This window comes from Garra rufa, chromosome 1 (assembly GCF_049309525.1).
Source record: "Garra rufa chromosome 1, GarRuf1.0, whole genome shotgun sequence".
NCBI lineage: Eukaryota > Metazoa > Chordata > Actinopteri > Cypriniformes > Cyprinidae > Garra > Garra rufa.
In genome coordinates this window covers 74934122-74956205 of record NC_133361.1, presented here as the reverse complement: position 1 = coordinate 74956205, position 22084 = coordinate 74934122, and the positions used below count along the sequence as shown (strand labels likewise).

General features: G+C 33.2%; 1 protein-coding gene and 1 long non-coding RNA gene across 2 annotated transcripts in view; both read right to left on the bottom strand.

Moving 5' to 3' along the window:
* Window positions 1-22084, bottom strand: part of LOC141339345 (uncharacterized) — a 299598-nt gene that overhangs the window by 180945 nt on the left and 96569 nt on the right. The window lies entirely within an intron of this gene.
* Window positions 14135-22084, bottom strand: part of LOC141342629 (NACHT, LRR and PYD domains-containing protein 3-like) — a 32089-nt gene continuing 24139 nt past the window's right edge. The window contains exon 7 of the mRNA XM_073847127.1: window positions 14135-14679. Coding sequence (XP_073703228.1) covers window positions 14135-14679 — 545 coding nt within the window. The remainder of the gene's footprint in view (window positions 14680-22084) is intronic.

Here is a 22084-nt window from a genome sequence, read left to right as displayed (position 1 = left end):
CCATCATGGTAACAGCACACTTTATTTATAACAGGGCAGTAAATGAACCAAACCCACCCAAACTAACTTGAACATAAACACACATAACATTGCTAATACAAAAACCAAACCATCTTGCTTAAATAACACATAAATGAACTCCCATAAACAAATACCCATAATGCACCGGCTGCTACTGTTGACAGCTGGGTCATTACAATATGTACATACTTAAACTGGAGGGATTACTGTCATGGCTTCACTATAGAGTCACTTTGAGTAAAAACTGGCACAACTCACCCCTAATGCTTAACCCACTCTCTCCAAAAGTGCACTGCACGCAAAACATATTTAGTGAGCAGCGGGATGTTTAGAGACGGAGTGTGTAATATCAGAAATAATAGCAAATCAAGCCAAATATTATAATGTATAAACACTGTCAACACTATAGCTATAAGCTAGTTACCCTGACTCCGAAACAAAACGTTTAAATGTAATGGTATTCAGAACAAGAATGAAACAAAATATATAAACAAAACAAAGCGAAACTAAAAGTACCAGTCGTTGGGCTCACGTACCTCTGTAATTCGGCACAAATCCAAGTGTTTCCATATTCGCAATGTATTTGAATGATAAACTATTAGTTTAACCTGTTCTCATCATTTTGCGTATAAATAGCACGACTTCACAAAAGCATGCATACTCACTAATACACTGCGGTCAAGCCAGCCGCGCTTTTTCTTTTCTTGCGCGTGTAATCGTGCACTTACGGTACGGGTCCTGAGAGCAGACAAAATGCATGTAAAGAAGCTGTCAAACCGGCGTTTCCTATATACTTTATATTTGTATGTTTATAAATACTTTACATTAGTCCATAAACCTTTGTATTGTATATTAATTATTCTAAATAATTTATTAATGTAAAAAAATAATACTATTAATGTGTTTTATTCCGTTTTGTTTTTTTTTATTTAATGTTTTATTTTGATGTTTGTGTGTGTGTGTGTGTGTGTGTGTGTGTGTGTGTGTGTGTGTGTGTGTGTGTGTGTGTGTGTGTGTGTAGGCTCTCTCTCTCTCTCTATAGAAGAAGAAAAAGCCGTCACACCGGCGTTTCCTTTTAGTTCATGTAATTTTGTGCATAAACGTTTGTATTTGTACATTATTAAATATAATTTATTCATGTTAATAAATGTTAATGTAATTTTTATTTTATTTAATGTTTTATTTTAATGTTTGTGTGTGTGTGTGTGTGTGTGTGTGTGTGTGTGTGTGTGTGTGTGTGTGTGTGTGTATATGTTTGTAAATACTTTTACTTTGATCCTGGCTATCAATGTATTAATGTCAAGTCATTTTACTGTACAGTTTCAGTGAAAATTAAAGGCAAAATCATCCCAAACATACTTGCACTTGTATAATTTCCTTATATAGGTTAGCTCATACAAAACAACATATGCGTCCTAGCACTTGGATTATTTCCATATATTTAAACACTCATAAAAAATATCTTAAATAAAATAAATTATTTTCAAGACATTTTACTGTATAGTTTTGGAGAAAATCTTTTTTAGGTCGCGCCCCCCTTTAAACCTTTGAAAAAATCTGGCACCCCCCTCCCAAAAATACCTATCTCACCTAAGACTAACAAATAATTTTACTAATCTTAATGAAAAATTAATGTGTCTTAGTTAAAAATAAAAAAAATAAAAAAAAAAAAGTACAGTAGAAAAACATGCAACACTTGAAATATAAAATAATAGCACAGGGAGAATAACTGTTATTATTATAATTCTCTATGTTTTTTATTTATTTATATAATTTTTGTAGGTTTCATGCTGTCCTAAGGCATAGCAGGGCTTAAATTAACTTTTTTACAGTGCTTTTTTTAAAGTTCGAGCACAAAAAAAATATAGGAGCACCCAATTTATTTTTAGTAATGTGCTTTCTTAGTCGTGTGGGCAATAAAAGCAGCCATAATCAAAGTAAGCTACTCTTTCAATATTCAAAGTGCAAATAGACCGAGTTTTCCCATGATACAGAGCTACAGACAGCTATACAACTTATCATAGCCCACATACAGGTAATAACAGCCTAGATATGTTATGTAGCCTAATTTGCGCGCATTGGGAAGTCGCTCAATGCTAAAACGTGGGGTATTAAAATTGCTTTTGAATGCGCTTGAACTTTTTACTTTCGGTTTCGTTTTAACGATCGCGCGAATCAGCGGCGCTGAGCGTGCATTCTACAATACAAGACATTACTTTTACAAAACCATTTGAAAGCTGGAGGACACAAACATGTTGGAGGACACGATTTTGAAAAGCCCCAAGTGGAAATTACGCCCCTGCATGAGCTGGACTCTGCCGCTGAGTTATCATTTGTGAAATGTATGCCGATTTGTACAGTAAACCGGGACTCATAGTTCAGCGGAGCGCAGTGTCAGTGACATCTCTGCTGGACGCGACAAAGTTGCAAATAATTTTAACTTTGAAGCCCTACATTGAGCTTTGACCAGCACCTGCCTGGGTCTGTGCGAATTCATCTATGGTTTTCTCTTCTCTTTCACACACCGATCCATCTGCCGTTCGTTACGTACTTTGGCTGTTTACGTTTTTATATTTATTTTTCTGCTGATGCAATACTCGTGCGCCCCCCACTTTGAGAACCACTGCCCTAAACAACAAAATGAGTCCTATAGCACTTGCACTGTATCCCATTTTCCAACACTCATAAAAAATGTTCCTCTATAGGTTAGCTCATTCTTTCACTCCATCTGTATTCAGAGTGACCCTGACTATCACTGTAGTTATTTTCAAGACATTTTACTGTATAGTTTTGGAGAAAAACTATAACAAAATCACCATAAACAACAAAATGCTTTATAAAAATTTTTTTATGAGGATATGGGATACAGTGCAACTGCTATAGGAATCATTTTGTTTAGGGTGATTTTGTTATAGTTTTTCTCCAAAACTATACAGTAAAATGTCTTGAAAATAACTACAGTGATAGTCAGGGTCACTCTGAATACAGCTGGAGTGAAAGAATAAGCTAACCTATAGAGGAACATTTTTTATGAGTATTTAAATATATGGAAATAATCCAAGTGCTAGGACACATGTTGTTTTGTATGAGCTAACCTATATAAGGAAATTATACAAGTGCAAGTATGTTTGGGATGATTTTGCCTTTAATTTTCACTGAAACTGTACAGTAAAATGACTTGACATTAATACATTGATAGCCAAGATCACTTTGAACAAATGTGAATTTTATACAGATATATATATATATATATATATATATATATATATACACACACACACACACAAACATTAAAATAAAATATTAAATAAAACACATTTAAATTAACATTTAACATTAATACATTATTTAGAATTATTAATGTACAATACAAACGTTTATGTAGAAATTTAAAGTATTTACAAACATACACACACACATATATATATACATACATTAAAATACTTTTATATTAACATTTATTAACGTTAATAAATTTTAATAATGTACAAATACAAACGTTTATGCACAAAATTACATAAACTAAAAGGAAACGCCGGTGTGACGGCTTTTTCTTCTTCTATATATAGTCAGTTGCTGCGTCCCAATTCGCCTACTTATACTACGCCCTAAAAGTATGTACTCTTTTTGTGAAGAAAAAGTACATAGTTTTGAGTATGTAGCAGAATAGTAGGCGAACTTTAGAACATACTTGTCACGGTACAATAAAAGGAAGGAAGCAAATGCAGGTGAAAGTGAACGTTTATTGAAACACAGACAGGTGAACAAACTTCCAGGTGCAGTGGGCGCTCTCGGCTGGGTGGAACAGGGACTCGATGGCAGGTGCAGACGTGTAGTGAAGATCCCGTGATGATGACGACTCCGAACACGAACAGACGAAATACAAATCCACACAGAACACGATCCAGACAGTCCAAGGTGACGAACATCCAAGAAGAACTATCGACAGAGGAGATGTGTGTGAGATGTGTATAAATAGCCAGCAGTGATGTGAGACACCTGTGAGGACTGATTGGCAGCTGCGCTGAATGAGCATGATTAACAACACAGACAGACACAGGATCACGAGACATGAGGACATGGCATGATAAACAACACAGACAAACACATGATCACAAGACATGAGGACACGGCAGATGTATGAACCGTGACAATACTACTTCATCATAACTGCTTCTTTAACGGACGCTCTGTTGCTTGGTTACCTGAATCCTGTCACTGTTTAAACTGCCCTGTCAATCATCACAGTTAACATTATCTACATTTCCTTTAATTTAATTTCCTGAGAGGCACGTTCTTTCAGGAGTCTTTCATGCCGAGAACTCTGCTGGTGTTTGCATAATTATGCATTTAAACGTTAATGACCAAACCTATCATTAAAAAAGTTCATAATGTTGCTGCACATGAAATATAACGAGGATAACATTTAAAATATATATTTTTTATCAGGTTACACACTGATTATTTAACACTCAAACCCCTTTCTCTACCTGTCCGTTGTTCGCACACATCCTCCATTTTTGTAGTTTTTTAACACTTTTACTGCATGTTTGTAGTTCTAATCGAATCCTCGTTCACCACGCAATGTGTTGTGGGCAATATTAGCCGTTAGAGTATGCATTGATCCGCACTTCGAATTCCGAAGTGAAGTAGTAGACCATCCGGGAATCTTTGGAATACTTTTTTGAACATACTACGATTTGGGACATACTAATTCTATTTTCGAAGACTATTTAGGACGGATAGTATGCGAATTGGGACGCAGCATATCTCTTCAAAGAGCGGGAATTTGGGATCACGGGACGGATCAGATGACATGAGGAGATCATCACACTCCTGTCTTTTACTTTAATTCTTTTATTTCTTTCCGTTGAGAGTTTCGTGTTCTAGTTAAGTTTTGTGCAATCCGCGACCGACCTAAACGTCTTCGCTGACCTCAACTTTAACAGCGCACAACTCACATCCTCAAGCCAATGCCCAAGACTTCATGACCAACGACAACCGAACTCCCATCCAATCAGCAACCCTGGGAAACCCCTTTTTGAACGACGCACGACAGGAATCCCCTCCATACAAAGGCAACACAAGTACAACCTCCAGATTCTCACTGAACTGGTGCATTTGATATACAGTTAATAACCTCTTTGTGAGACTCAATACGAAGGTTAATTAAGTGATTGATGGTTGTTCAGGTCTAAGCAATTGCACATATTGCTATAAACTTGGGACTTCATATTTTTATTCCTTTAAACTCATTCTTTCCTCACTTTCTCTTTCTGCAACCTGTGTGAATGCGTGTGTTTATGTTAGATTAGTTTGTATGTGTTAGGTTTATCCAATAAAATCATATTTTTTTAGAAAAGATAAGTATCTTGTGTTCTGTGCTTACAAGTTAATGTCTTAAACTGCAGATTTTGCTACTGTGCTAATATATAGTGTTTTCACTATATTCTGGATAGTAATATCCATTGCAGAGTTTCTGTTACACGGCTCGTTTAATGAATCACGGGTCGACTCTGAACAGCCGTAAAACAGCGATTCTGTTCAGATTCCCTATTGAATCATATTCGATTCCCTTAAAATTATGTGTAATTAATCCCTTACATTATATACATCAACAAACGTTTGCTGGCATTGGTATTTCACTTTAAATCCTAGTGGTTAACCCTTTTAATGTGACTACTTTTTTATGTGAGTTGTTACAAAATTTCTTTGGCTGGACTGTCTTTGACTTTATATTTTATCATTTAAAATGTAATATTTTAAAATAGCTAGGAACCTTTAATGATATGTGCAGTGGTCAGAGTACCTATGCACAGTAATTTGGTTGTGTAACCATTTAATATAATCTTGCTGTCACAAATTGTGTTTGTATAGGCGTTTTCGTTAGCAGTGCGCACCTTTCAGATTGATCCGGGTCGACCGGATAGTCGGTACCACCGGTACCAAAGAAAACCTGGAACCCTAACATTTACATTTTTTTTAGTACCAACTTGGTACCGAAGTACCAGGACTTTTGACAACACTAATATATATATATATATATATATATATATATATATATATATATATATATATATATATATAAGGGATGCACAGAATCCAGGATTCGGATTCGGCCGAATCCTGGGCTTTTTGACGGGGTTTGGTTTCGGCCGAACCTTAGATTTATTTTCCACCGAAACCGAACCCTAGACTTGCACTACGACGTCACACGGCTGTTGATTACGTGAAGGTGTTTACATAGGACCCGTTCGAATGTAGTAGGTTGTAAGAATCTGAAAATGGAACTCGTGAGCAAAATAAGTTTTGTTTGGTAGTACTTTCAACCAAAAGAAGGCGATTCAAGTCGAGCTTTATGTTCAATGTGCAATGCCAATTTGTCTCGTGGTGGCAAGGTACACAACATCGCCGATGTTAAAACATTTGCGTCTAAAACTAAGGATGCGAGTAGGATTCAGTTTCGGATTCGGTATTCGGCCGAACCCCAAAAATCTGGATTCGGTGCATCCCTAATATATATATACATTTTATATATATATTGTATTTGTCACTTTGTCTATTTTCTTTTTTCATAGTTGGTGAATTGTATTACATTCATCATAAAGGCTCTAAGAAACAGGACAAAGTGAAAGTTGTGTGTGGGCCAGAAGAGGCTAAAATCTTTGAAGAGTTCCATGCAAGTAGCATTGGTGCTCACACAGGACAGAAGAAAACCAGAAATGCAATATCTATACGATATTACTGGCCTGGCATGTCGAAGGACATAGATACCTGGGTAATAACATGTAGATAATTACTACTTAAGCAATATAATTCCAACATTATGCTGTTTTGCTCACAGGTGACACAGTGTGGACAATACCAGGCCAGCAGATCTTCGGTAAAGGAGCAAAATCTCTCCAATCGTGGTGTGCCTTTCCATTGAATTAGGATTTAATTAGAAACTGACATTTAATTAGGGAACAGTTTGATTATTCCCAAAAATATTTATTAATACTTCTTCAAATTCCAGTACATTATTTTATTAACTCTAGGTTACACAGCCTTTCGAACTTGTGAGGATGGGTCTGATAGTCAAATTGGCTTTGACAGACAATGGTAACCAGTATATCTGTGTGATCATTGATTATATGACCAAGTGGCCCCAGGATTATCCCCTCAAATCAAAGTCTGTCAGGGAGATTGCAGATTGCCTTTTAAAATGTGTTGATCAGTTTGAGACCATAAGAGAGTCCTCACAGACCAGGGGAAAGAGTTTGTAAACTCAGTAAGTCACACATATTGACACATTAAAAATGAACCTCTTAAGACCCAAGAAAAAAGTGTTATATCTTATCATTGTTTAGAGCATTAGTTGTGTTGATGAGCAAACTCTCCAAACTGCTAATAAATCTGACACTTGTTTTTGCTTTGAAACAAGATAGTGCCGAATTTGCAAATATCCAAAGTGATGTTGATTTGGGAGATCAAAATTTAGTGGTAATTGTTGGAAAGACATTAGAGAGCCATCCTCGAACAAGTCTCCTAGCACACCAATCCCCTTCATGTGCCATGTTTTAAAGAGAGGCGAACCTGTTCCAGGAACTAAATCCTGATTCAATTATATTGGATTCAACATGAATATAGTTCTGCCTCTCCCAAAGAACCTAGAGATCTGTCACCAAACTTTAATAGAACTAGAGAGTATTTAAACTTTTGTCTTTTTACCATTCCATATAAATCTAGAAAAAGCACTTTCCAGCTGAGCAGAGACTTTCCTGGTTAACCTACGGGTAACATCTGAAGAGAGTACAATAATCGAGGGAGGATATTCGTCTTGATTAAACTAGTCCTACCAAGCAGTGAAAGAGGAAGAGCTTGCCAGCGCTTTAAGTCTCTTTCACAGTATGAATAATTGGAGCATAACTGAGTTTCCAGAATTTATTTCAATCCGTTGACAAATTAATCCCAAGATAAACAAATGCAGATTTTGACCATTTAAAGGGGAAATTAATTGATGATTTAGTATCAAAATTCCCTAACGGTAATGCTTCAGATTTGTTAAAGTTAATTTCGTACCCTGAGATGGCACTAAATTCGTCAAATAATGATAATGTTGCTGGTCTAGATACTACAGCTTAGCGAAACCGTGCCACTTAGATCGAGAGCATCACGTGACTCCCAACATTCATCATTTAAATATGTGTGCGATGTTTAATCGTGCGTATCCTCACATTGGATAGCATATGTTGCAGACAAATATAAACTAGTATACTCTATCATGCTATATTGAACAGTAAAGTACAAACACACAAAGAAGACCTTTTTATTTTGACTTTTGACTCTTTGATAACTTAAACAAATGGCCCATGAGAACAGGAAAAAGTACAGCACTGCCGATCTATTTCTCCCTCTACGACTTTCAACTTGCTGAGCGAGAGACCCATAAAAGTCATTCTGGAGACACGTGTACTCCTGTAGAATACCTGCAAAAAAGCACAAGTGTTTAGATTCAATAATGAGCATTTAACATGATTGAATATGATTTTGGCAGCACTGCTGAATTCATACCCCCTCCATGATTTTCACTTTGCTGAGCGAGAGACCCATAAAAGTCATTCTGGAGACACGTATCCTCCTGTAGAATACCTGCAAAAGAGACGATATAGCATTTAATTTAGCAGACTGACACAACACAAAAGTAAAGCTCAATCACAAATGTGTCCGTATTCCTTTAGTAATGAAGTTCAGATTTAGGGGAAGGCAACCATTAAGCCATTGTTTTACTACTAAGAGAAAGTTCCTGTGTTTGACACAGCTCTAGTTGTAGAGTATACAGGTTAGGTTCAACACATGATCAAAAACGGCAATGTAGTACTTACACGTGTAATGCCTGTCTGTTTAGTCACGCGTGTGCACATCACCGGTGTTATGGGTCCATATTATATAGGAGTATATTTACCTGGATTCCCAGCAGATGCTAGACGGCGACAGATGCGATATTCCATAGATAATATATTAAAAACGTGTTTCACCAGTTTTATACATTTGGTATCCATAATAAAGTGATTTTGCGGCGTCCGTTCCTGCGTACTTTACACAGTTTTAAACAAGTTTAACATGCTCCCATATCACGCTCAAGTTAACATGGGACAGTCGTTTTAATGCATGATCAAACTCCTCAACGAACTTAATTAACTAAGTATTTCATTTCTATATGACTGTGTAGTATTGTTTATAGTGTGCTGTCACATGTGTTCTATTATTATTATTATAACAAATACAGATTAAGTTAAAAAGTAGCAGTAGGCTCCCTAAAGCAAAACAATAGTTGCAAAGTTCATTATGTTTTATTGACAACTCTTGTTAATTTGTACTTTACTATTGTTCCTAGTCAAATGATTGTCTGAGTGATTACTTAATAGGAAAGAAAAGAAAATAATAATAATAAAAAAGGACAGAGATGATTTTTAAGTGATTTTACACTGTCTCTGTATCGACTCACTGGACTGAAATCAACATTTTGCATAGAACTCTATTTAGAACAATTCTATATTCTCTTTCTTAGAATCATAATTAGTTAAATTATTAAATGGCATGTTTGCATTTTGAAGGTGACAAAGTGTTTAACCATTAAAAATGAACCGCGCTGTAGGATCTTGTAACAATGGAGGTGAGAATCCAAACGCAGCTTTATTCAGATCAATAATCAAAGTAGTACATTATAGACAATCCAGACTCAGAAACAGAGTCCAGGCAGAATGGTGGAGGCAAGCGGCGATCAGACGGAGTTAATCCAGCAAACAAAGCAAGCGTTGAAAGGCAGGAGGCAGACAATCAAATAACAGAAACAGACAGATCAGCAACGGGAAAACAAACAGGGAAAAACAGTGGGAATTGTCAGCAATGGCAGAACAAGATTGAACTCAAGTTGTCAATCATGACAGAGCCCCTCCCTCTTTAAGGAGTGGATTCCACACAGATATGAAGTCATATTTAATGATCAAATCTGTGTCCGAAATTGTAAAATCCCTCTGAATAAGTAGAAATACTTTGAATATTACAGTATTTAATCATTGGTTTGGATCTGTGGTCAGATGCTTTCTGAAGGTCTTTCAGGGCAATGATTCAGGAAACAGGTGAGTGAAAGTCAAAGTGAGAGTAAGAAAGATGTCCTGAGTTTGACTGATTCACATCAACACTGAAGCTTGATTATGAATCTGAATCTGATTCTCTCAGGGATCCTGAATCTGGTGTCCAGATGAAGCTCAGATCAAATGAATCTGATTGACTGAATCAATCTGTGTTGAGAAGCTCAGAATGAACTCAAACTCATCACAGTGACATTCAGATCTGAGTTTGAGGAAATATGAAAAGTGACGGGACGATCCTGGACTTGGAGCCGTTTAATGCTCAGATTGAGATCTTCTTCAGTCTTCAAGCTCTCCAAGAATCAGAAGAATCCTGCTGCTCTTGTGTTCAGATGAACATCTCTACTCTCCTTCCTCTTATCCACCACAATAAATATGGCCTGATCATTTACTCACAATTCATATTATTATTCATATTAAACCATAAAGTTAGCATTTTGGACATTATCAGTAATATTGTTATTAATTATTATTATTGATTTTATTAGAAATTTAGACAATTATGTTATTAAGTTATATATGATATATATTGGAAATTATTAGTGATATTATTTAATATTTTGAAAGTTATTACATTATAAAATTGTTATTTTAAAATGTATTAATAATATTTTTTAATTAGATTTTTTATTTTTTACAGTGCAGAAACATTGTTTTAATAATCATTTTTATGGAAATTGTCAATTGATATAATTAAAGAAATCATATAATTAATAATTTGAAAAGTATTAGTAATATTATTAAATCATAAAAATAATAACTTGGAAATTTTAGTGATATTATTACTTAATTAGACTTTATTTTTACAGTTCAAAAACATTATAATCATCATTTTATGGTTATGTTCAACTGATATAATAAAAAGAATATTTTAGAAATTATTAGCATTATTAAATTATATACTAAATTAGATTATATATATTATAAATATATTAACATTATTAAATTAGATTTTTTTTTATTTTTTACAGTGCAGAAACTTTATAATCATCATTTTATGGTTATGTTCAACTGATAAAATTAAATTAATATTTTAGAAATTATTAGTAACATTATTAAATTAGATTTTTTATTTTTTACAGTGCAGAAACATTGTAATCATCATTTTTACAAATATGTTCAATTATAATAAATCATCAAATTAATATTTTGGAAATTATTATAAATATTTTCAAATCATAAAATGATTATTTTGGAAATTATTAATAATATTATTCAATCATAATTTTAATATTTTGGAAATTATTAATATTATGAAATCATACAATTAATATTTTGGAAATTATTAGTGACATTATTAAATTAGACTTTTTATTTTTTACAGTGCAGAAACATTGTTTTGATAATATTTTTTATGGAAATTGTCAATTGATATAATTAAAGAAATCATATAATTAATAATTTGAAAAGTATTAGTAATATTATTAAATCATAAAAATAATAACTTGGAAATTTTAGTGATATTATTACTTAATTAGACTTTATTTTTACAGTTCAAAAACATTATAATCATCATTTTATGGTTATGTTCAACTGCTATAATAAAAAAAATATATTTTAGAAATTATTAGTAACATTATTAAATTAGATTTTTTTTTTTTTTTTACAGTGCAGAAACTTTGTAATCATCATTTTATGGTTATGTTCAACTGATATAATAAGAAAAATTAAATTAATATTTTAGAAATTATTAGCATTATTAAATTATATACTAAATTAAATTATATATATTATAAATATATCAACATTTTTTATTTTTTTTTTATTTTTTTTTTACAGTGCAGAAACTTTGTAATCATCATTTTATGGTTATGTTCAACTGATAAAATTAAATTAATATTTTAGAAATTATTAGTAACATTATTAAATTTGATTTCTTTTTATTTTTTACAGTGCAGAAACTTTGTAATCATCATTTTATGGTTACGTTCAACTGATATAATAAGAAAAATTTAATTAATATTTTAGAAATTATTAGCATTATTAAATTATATACTAAATTAAATTAAATTATATATATTCTAAATATATTAAATTCGATTTTTTTATTTTTTATAGTGCAGAAACATTGTAATCATAATTTTTTCGAATATGTTCAATTATAATAAATCATCAAATTAATATTTTGGAAATTATTATTAATATATTCAAATCATCAAATTAATATTTTGGAAATTATTATTAATATTTTCAAATCATAAAATGACTATTTTGGAAATTATTATTTATATTATTAAATCATACAATTCATTTTTTGGAAATTATTAGTGACATTATTAAATTAGACTTTATTTTTTTACAGTGCAGAAACATTGTAATCATATTTTTTATGGATATGTTCAATTATAATAAATCATCAAATTAATATTTTGTAAATTATTATTATTATTATTATTATTATTATTAAATCATAATATTAATATTTTTTAATTATTATGATTTTTTTTTTCAAATCATAAAATTACTATTTTTGGAAATTATTAATAATATTATTATTCAATCATAATTTTAATATTTTTGAAATTATTAAAATTATTATATCATACAATTAATATTTTGTTATTTTGACAATGATAATTTAAGGATGTTTTTAATTGACAACTTCAGAAAAATAAAATATGTTTAAAATAATATATAATTAAAAAGTATGTTTTGTGAATTGTATAAATACTGTTTATTTTTGATAATTTATTTAATTGAGCATTGCAACACTTATATTTGTGTGTTTTATTGATATCATGTGAATAAGTCTTGTCTCTTTCATTTCATTGCTCTGTTGTTGTTTCGATTGATTCTTGTCCTCGTTTGTGAGTTATAACAAATAAAAACATCTGTTTAATGATTCATGTAAATGCATTTGTTATCATTTAAATAATAATTAAACACTTTGTCATTATTCATTATTTGTATTATTTTGCTCTCTTTTCATTGTAGAGCAGAATTAGATGATTGTATTTGTGACACATTTCTGCAGTTATTTGTTTAAATAGTCATTGAATAATAAAAAGGAGCCCCGTGTTGACAGATATTTCAGATAAAGTAATATTGGCTAAATAATTGTTTCTAAGCTCATATTAGTTTAAATCATGTTTGACATGTTTTAGTGAATAAAATATCTGATCTTTGTTCAGAGAATATACTGTCATTAAAACATTTTAATACTCAGAAGAAAAGCATATTTTATAAAGTTAATATTTTAGAGATCAAGATCTGATAATAATGTAAAATATTGTTAAACTAGTTTTGACTATAGTTCAAGCTGTTATATCCCTGTTATATATTTATAGTCTAACATTCCCAGTTTTCTGACGCATGTCCTTAATTTAATTGTATTTGCTGGTATTAGTTCAGCGTTTATGATCCTAGAGAGCAGATCTTGTGAACAAATAAATAAAAGACAGTCTGTTTTTGATCATGTGTGTTATTCTGTGTTGTCATCCATTTATTTATTTGGGCAATAATAACAAACAGGATTAGAGTACAAACAAAACACAGACAAATCCTTTCAGTAACAAACCAGTTATGGTTTAGTCGTTAACAGAAGTCATATACAAATATTCTTAATAAAGCTGTAAATGTTGTTGTGATCCAGGTTTGGTATTTTAGCTCTAATGCATGTTTAGTTTAATATGATATTCTGCGTAGCGATAGCATGAAGCTAGTGGACCGCTGCAATGGATCCTTCTATTGACGTTCACTTCCTGTCCGTATAAGTTCAGCGATTGTGTTTTATTCCGAACAATAGAGGAAATGAGAGATCGGATATCAGGCTGATGTTGATCATAATGCAGATGATTGATGAGAGACTGATATTATTGAGAAACACAGATCATCATCACACACTGATCTACTGTCTAGATGAGGATTATTAGATTTATTCTGACTGATGATCATATTAATGTCATGACTCTATCTGTCACTCGTTGATCCTCAGCTCAAAGCATTATGGGTAGATTCTCTCATCAGTCTGTTCTCATTCATCAACACAGTGAAACTGATGATCCATTATAAACCCTAAACCCAGGATAGAGCGTCTGAGTGAATGTGGTGTGTTCTGTGTGGATGAGGCTCATTGTGTCAGAGACGCTGTAGAAGGACAGACTTCCTGCTCCGTGATCCACATACACTCCTACTCTATAGACACCATTCACTCCTGTTCTCCTGATGATGATGGGCTTCACAGGGAGATCAGTCTGTATGTCATTGTGTTTGAATGTGTAACTGGAGGAAGAGCAGATCAAACTCCAGGACTGATCATTACGTCCAAACACACACTCATCACCTCCTCCCTTCCTGCTGATGCTCTTATATGACACTGATATATCCACATATCTACTGCACTCAATCTCCCAGTAACAGCGTCCACACACACTCTCTCTACACAACACCTGACGCACATGATCAAATCTGTCTGGATGATCAGGATAATGTTGATCTGTGTCAGTGCCAGTAATCACTCTGTTGTTCTCAGACAGACGGAGGCGTTCATTCACTGTGTTCAGATCCAGAGTGAGCCGATGGGAATCTGATGGAGATAAAACACATCAGAATCAGGAATGAATGCAGCTCATAATAGTGAAATAATCCAATCATTGCTGGCATTACATCCTAATTAAATAAATGATATTATTGTTAGTTTGAAATGAACAGAGAACACATCCATTCATATTTTGGTCAGAGTCACAATTTCAGCCGGTGATGATGGTTTTCATAAATTAGTTTTGCACAAAGAACCTAATTGATGATTTTATAAATGTGACTGTTGTGATTATTAATGAGTTATTCTTTATGAATTGGTCACAGTTCACAATTCTTTTCTTTAGTAATGATCAAACACCTAATAAAGGACTATCTTTGTCCAAAATGATCACTGACCTACTGCTCAGTTAATCTTGCTTCTATATGAGTTAATAGTATTAAGTGTTAATGTAGAACTACCCTTTACTTCCTGCATAGTGACTTGTTAACAACGGCCCATTATTATAAAGTGTTACCGATTTGCATTTATGAACGTGTGAAACTTAATTAGTAATATGAATAGATCAATAACGAATGCTTCATTATTCATATTATCATGATCAAAACATCCAAAAACAACATTTTCAAAATGCAAATTAAAATTAGAGACTATCTTTGTTTTTGATAAACACAAATGTATCATAACCATAACTTTTTAACACAACTACAGTGCCAAAAGATGTGGAATACAGTTTCCAAATATAAAGAGCAGTTGGCATCAATATCCTTCTTAAATTTGCTGAGAAAATGTTTGATAGGATAGAGTTTGTGAATGATCTTAAAGGGGTGCTATTCTGCTTTTTCACTTTCTGAACTTTAGCCAGTGTGTGGTGTGTATGTTTGAGCATAAAAACATCCACAAAGTGACAAATCTCAAAGTCCACTCTCGTTTGTGCCAGCCTGAGGAGAAAGCTATTGTAATGATGTAAATTATGTGGAAAATAATGCGTTTTTCCAACAACTAAGCATGAGAGCATGTTCAAGTGACTCAAAAACAAATGAAAGACTTTGTAAAGGAGCATAATAGGACCCCTTTAAAAGAAATGTGGCTAACACTTTACAATAAGGGTAGATGAATAATCATGTACTAATGCCTAAATGAACACTTAATTCATCAGCTACTAATGATTATTCAAGGAATTAACTAATTATGAACTAACAAAGGGCTATCCTTAACTACAACTGGAGTCATACGGATTCATGGATGAATAACGGCAGCCTTAACTAAATGTTAGTACATGTTTGATAGTTAATGCATTAATTAACATTTATGGCTAAACTACATCTTTAGGAAAGAATGAGAAATACTCTGACTCTGAAATTAATTTATTTAATACTATCATAATTTGAGCATTTGACATCTTCAGCTTTGTCTTAAACATTATTGGGTGTCAAAGGTTGATCCTCTTCATCAAGTGTAGAAAATACTAAATACACTAATGACTGATCTTGTCTGTTTTATGTTCTCCTCTTTCCCTTTAAACTCACCCTATTGATTTATACACAGAATTAGTAAAAATAAAAACACAAAACCCACTAAGAACATTTGTTTGGACTTTCTTTTGAGTCCATATATGTGAAATTATGAAAAATAAAGTGACTAAAAAACACATGAACAAATCATCAAATTACATAACATTAAACATGCTGTAAGTTACAAACTGTGTTTTTTAGTCACTTTATTTTTCATTGACATAATTTCACAAATATGGACTCAAAAGAAAGTCCAAACATAATGTTACTTCTAAAGACACACAGAAGGTCAAATATTTAGATTCCAGAAACTTAAAAACGTTTAATTAACGTGTATAAATAAATAATAATAAATAATAATAATAAAAAACGCAGATGCAAACATGCCTTTAATCCGGTTTACAAAAGCAGATAACAAATGGACATTAGCGAAACAACAAACCTTACGGTTGTGGCTAGAGGGTATACAGCTCAGACCGGAAACTAACAATGAAATTAATTGTTCTACCTATTAGATTGTGTTTTATTAACGTCTACACCTACCCCAACCCTAAACTTAGCCCTTACTATAATACAAAAAAAGTATTATTGTTGTACAGTGTGACAAAAATAACGTTAGACTGATGTGCGCATGCCCAGTAGCCATAGCTGTATCCCTTCTAGACTTTACCAAACCTTACGCGCTGAGCGAGTGCCTAGAGTACGCCACTAATTAGTGTCCCACTTGAAACAAACCTTACATTCTGTAGTCCCCTTTATTTGACATTATTAAATTATTGCTCGTTGAAAGTATTAGTGCCATTAATTAGACAGATATATTAAACCAAATGTAGACAATAGACCAATAGCTAATACTTTCAATGATCAATAATTTAACCGTTTCAAATGAACGGAACTACAGTATGTAAGGTTGTTTCTGGAGGGACACTCATTAGTGGCGCACTCTAGGCACTCGCTCGGTGCGTAAGGTTTGTTTCGGTAATGACATTTTAATTTAATTAATGTCGTCTGCTTTTGTAAACCAAATCAAAGTTATGTTTGCATCTGCATTTCTTTTGTGTGGAAAGTTAGGCACATTAAATAACAGCATGGTTTTGAGCTTCTGGACATAAAATATTTGACCTTCTGTGTGTCTTTAGAGGCAACATTGTGTTTGGACTTTCTTTTGAGTCCATATTTGTGAAATTATGTCAATTGTTAGTTGTACTGGTGCTGTAAATGAACAAGGAGGACACTCTTACTGCATGTTTAATGTTTAATATTTATTCATCTGCACATTGTCTTGCCCATAATTGCACATTTCATTTTTTATATTTATTATAGTCTATTCCTTTTTCTAATATTTTACGGTTATTTTTTATTGTATATTTGTACATAATGCAAATTTCTTTTTACACCTAAAGTTAATCTTATTTCTCATTCTATACTAACACTTCCTCATAAAATGTATGGGTTATTAGCAGTCGTATAAGCATTTCACTTTATATGATACTGTGTATGACTGTGTGTGTGACAAATAACATCGAATTTGGTCTGTAATTTGATGATTTGTTAATGTGTCGCTTCATTACTAACTCATTATTAACTACCCAATGCACCAGTAAAGCTTAGTTACAGCTTACAACATTTTGCAGATTTTATGTATTTTTTTAGTATTTTCAGTGTCTTTTATTTTTTTACACAGATATTGTTAAACTACTTTTCACTATAGTATAATTTACTTTATAATTTACTATTCATTTATTTTCATATTGTATGTTCTGTATATATTTCATATTCTACTTGGTATTACTCATGTATTGTCATTCATTTCATGTATTTATTATGCTATTATAGATATGTTTGCTATTATAAATCTATTAAATTACTGTTATTGTTCTGTTGTACTTGCTATGTTGTTATATTATTCCCTTTACTACAGCATGAACTACACACACCTTGTAATATTACAAATATCACATACAATATGAAAATAAATGAATAGTTAATTATAAAGTAAATTATACTATAGTGAAAAGTAGTTTAACAATATTTGTGTAAAAAAAATAAAAGACACTGAAAATACTAAAAAAAATTAAAAATACATAAAATCTGCAAAATGTTAATTATTTGACCAAAATAACAGAAATCATACAACATGCATGTTAGTGTTTATTTAGTACTGACCTGAATAAGATATTTGACATTAAAGACGTTTATATCTAGTCCACAAGAGAAAACAAAAGCTGGATTTATAAAAATATCCCGTTCAAAAGTTTCCACCCCCTTGATTGTTAATCCTGTGTTGTTCTCTGAATGATCCACAGATGTGTTTGTGTGTTTAGTGATAGTTGTTCATGAGTCTCTTGTTTGTCCTGAACACTTCAACTGTCTGCTGTTCTTCAGAAACATCCTTCAGGTCCCACTAATTCTTTGCTTTTCCAGCATTTTTGTGTATTTGAACCTTTTCCAACAATGACTGTATGATTAGAGATGCATCTTTTCACACTGAGGACAACTGAGGGACTCATATGCAACTATTACAGAAGATTCAAACACTCACTGATGCTCCAGAAGAAGAAAACATGCATTAAGAGCTGGGGGTGAAAACTATTGAACAGAATGGAGATGTGGATCTTATTTTGCCTATATATATATATATATATATATATATATATATATATATATATATATATATATATATAATTTATAAAAAAAAATAAAAGCAATTAAATGTATAATTATAATATGAAAATTCAAATGAGGAGTAATAATAGATTATGACGTAATATTCACGACCCTGTCCGTCAAAATGACATACAATGAAAAAGTCTAACGCAACCCATATACATTTCCACCATGGTTTCCACCCGTCCCTTAAAACACGGAATCGTCCCGTATTTGAGAATGAAATTGCGCGTCCCGTTTTGAATCAATACGGGAAGGTTTTTGTCCCGTATTTTTTATAATTTTTTTAATGCAGCGTCTCATGCAAATAATCACTGCGGTAAAGCCAGCCGCGGTTCAGAAAAACACAGTCAAGCCAGCCGCGATTGATTTTAAGTGTGCGCGCATATTACAGTGATTACGGTAGTTTCAGAAACAACACAGAGAGAGACAGACAGAGCTACGCCCAGGTCGTCAGTGGAGGAGTAAACCAGACCAATACTGAACTTTACAATATCCAACACATGCTGAGTATAATCTGCTCTCACCTACTAACACACAGCGGACAGTGAAAAGAACTATATAAAAAAAAAAAAAATTGACATGATATTTAGTTGATGTTCCTACCATAACATTACTTTATGTATGTACTGTTGCACCCAACCTGTTTTAGGTTTTTTTTTACTCTTTTTGGGTCTTTCTCTTTTCTCAAAAATAGCAAGCAAGCTCTATTTTTCTTTTCTTTTGTAATGAAATCACTTAGCATCTCCTTGTGGAATATTCAAGGTTTGAACTCTTCAGTCTTTGGCCTGAAGAGTAAAAACCCAGATTTTATGAAAGAAATTCATGACTTAGATATCATAATTTTACAAGAAACCTGGTGTAGAGGGGATGAGTCCACTGGCTGCCCCTCAGGATACAGAGAAATTATATCATCTTCAGTCAAACTCAAATCAACCACGCAGGGAAGAGACTCAGGAGGGATGATAATCTGGACTAAAACAGAACTTCCCATAGAATTAGTAAAAAGAGACCAATACCACCTGTGGTTGAAAATTAAAAAAGGCATCATATTATCATCACAACCCGTCTTCCTGTGTGCCATATACATACCACCCCTTGAGTCTCCCTATTTCCAAGAAGAAACTTTTCAAAATTTAGAGCAAGAAATCAGCCATTTCCAGACCCAGGGAAATGTGCTGCTTGTGGGTGATTTCAATTCTAGAACTGGTGACAAATTAGATTTTATAGAATCACAAGGCACCAGATTTGTTACCAGCAATAACACATTTTTCCCTACCCACCCCCCTAGACAAAACTGTGATCAAATGGTGAACTCTCACGGACGGCAGCTGCTGCAGCTCTGTCAGAATCTGGGTCTGTACATCATCAATGGAAGACTGCGAGGCGACTCACTTGGTCGGTTCACCTTCAGCTCAGCTCTTGGTAGCAGCACAGTTGATTATGCAATCACAGATCTTGATCTCTCTTCTTTGAGAGCATTCACAGTCAAACCCTTGAAACCTTTCTCAGATCATAGCCAAATCACCCTCTATATTAAGCAATCTGAAACATTACTCAAACCTATTAGCACACCCTATCAAATGCATAAAATTATATCATTCAGATGGTCAGAAACCAGTACCACTACTTACATCAATGCTACTGAATCTTCAGAAATCCAGTCCCTCTTACATTCTTTCCAAATACAGGAATACCCTAAAAATCAATTTGGCATCAATCAAGCAGTGAAAGATATAAATTACATATTCTATAAAACAGCACAAAAAAGTAATATGACAATTATAAAACCTAAGAAAAAGAAATTTGACACTGACAGATGGTTTGATTCAGACTGTAAGTCTCTGAGAAAAATACTCAGAAATTTATCCAACCAAAAACACCGTCAACCAGAAAACCAGAACCTCCGCCTTCATTACTGTGAGGCACTAAGACAATACAAAACCACACTCCGCCGGAAAAAAGCTGAATATTTGCAGTACCAGTTTAAAGATATCGAAAAATCAATCAATTCAAACAAATTCTGGGATAAATGGAAAGTTTTATACAAATCAAATCAAGGTGATCTGGCTATCCAAGATGGAGAAATATGGAAAAACCATTTCCAAGAATTATATAGCTCAATTGAGATTCAAAACTCTGATCAAAATGAAATAATTAAAAAGCTAGACAATTTAGAAAAATCAATTAAAGCAAACCAAAACCCCTTAGATTTCCCCATAACAATGAAAGAGTTGGAAGATAAATTGCAAAGCCTTGAGCCCAAGAAAGCCTGCGGTGTTGACGGCATCCTGAATGAGATGCTAAAAAACACAGGGCAAAACTTCAAACTGGCCATCCTGAAACTCTTCAATGATGTTCTGTGTGTAGGGTTCTTCCCTGAGATCTGGAACCAAGGCCTCATCAGCCCCATTTACAAGAACGGAGACAAACTGGACCCCAACAACTACCGAGGCATCTGTGTGAACAGTAACCTGGGGAAGGTTTTCTGCAGCATCTTAAACACAAGACTTTTAGACTTCCTTATGAAACACAATGCCTTGAGTAAATGTCAAATTGGTTTTCTCCCAAAATGCCGCACATCTGACCACATCTTCACATTACAGACACTAATTGATAAATATGTACATCAAAACAAAAGAAAATTTTTGCTTGTTTCATAGATTTCAAGAAAGCATTTGACTCAATCTGGCATGACGGATTATATTTGAAACTAACTGACAGTGGTATAGGCGGAAAATTCTATGATTTGATCAAATCAATGTACTCAACCAGTCAATGTGCTGTCAAAATTAAAAACAAAAGAACTGAATTTTTTCTTCAAGGGCGTGGAGTGAGACAGGGATGCAGTTTAAGCCCCACCCTCTTCAACATTTACATCAATCAATTGGCTAATTCACTAGAACACTCCCCTATCCAAAGTCTCACCCTACATGACACAGAAATTAAATGCCTTCTCTATGCAGACGACCTGGTTCTCCTGTCGCCCACTAAAGAAGGGCTGCAGGACGGCCTGAACCTGCTGGAGAGTTACTGCCAGTCCTGGGCCCTGACAGTAAACCTTCAAAAAACTAAAGTTATGATCTTTCAGAACCGCTCCAGACCTCAGGGACTAACACACACATTCACACTATCACACAGAACCATTGAAACCACAAAAACATATACTTATCTTGGCCTAAAAATCACCTCAACAGGTAACTTTACTTTAGCTGTGAAGGGGCTCAAAGAGAAAGCACAAAGGGCCTTCTATGCCATAAAAAGATCAATTA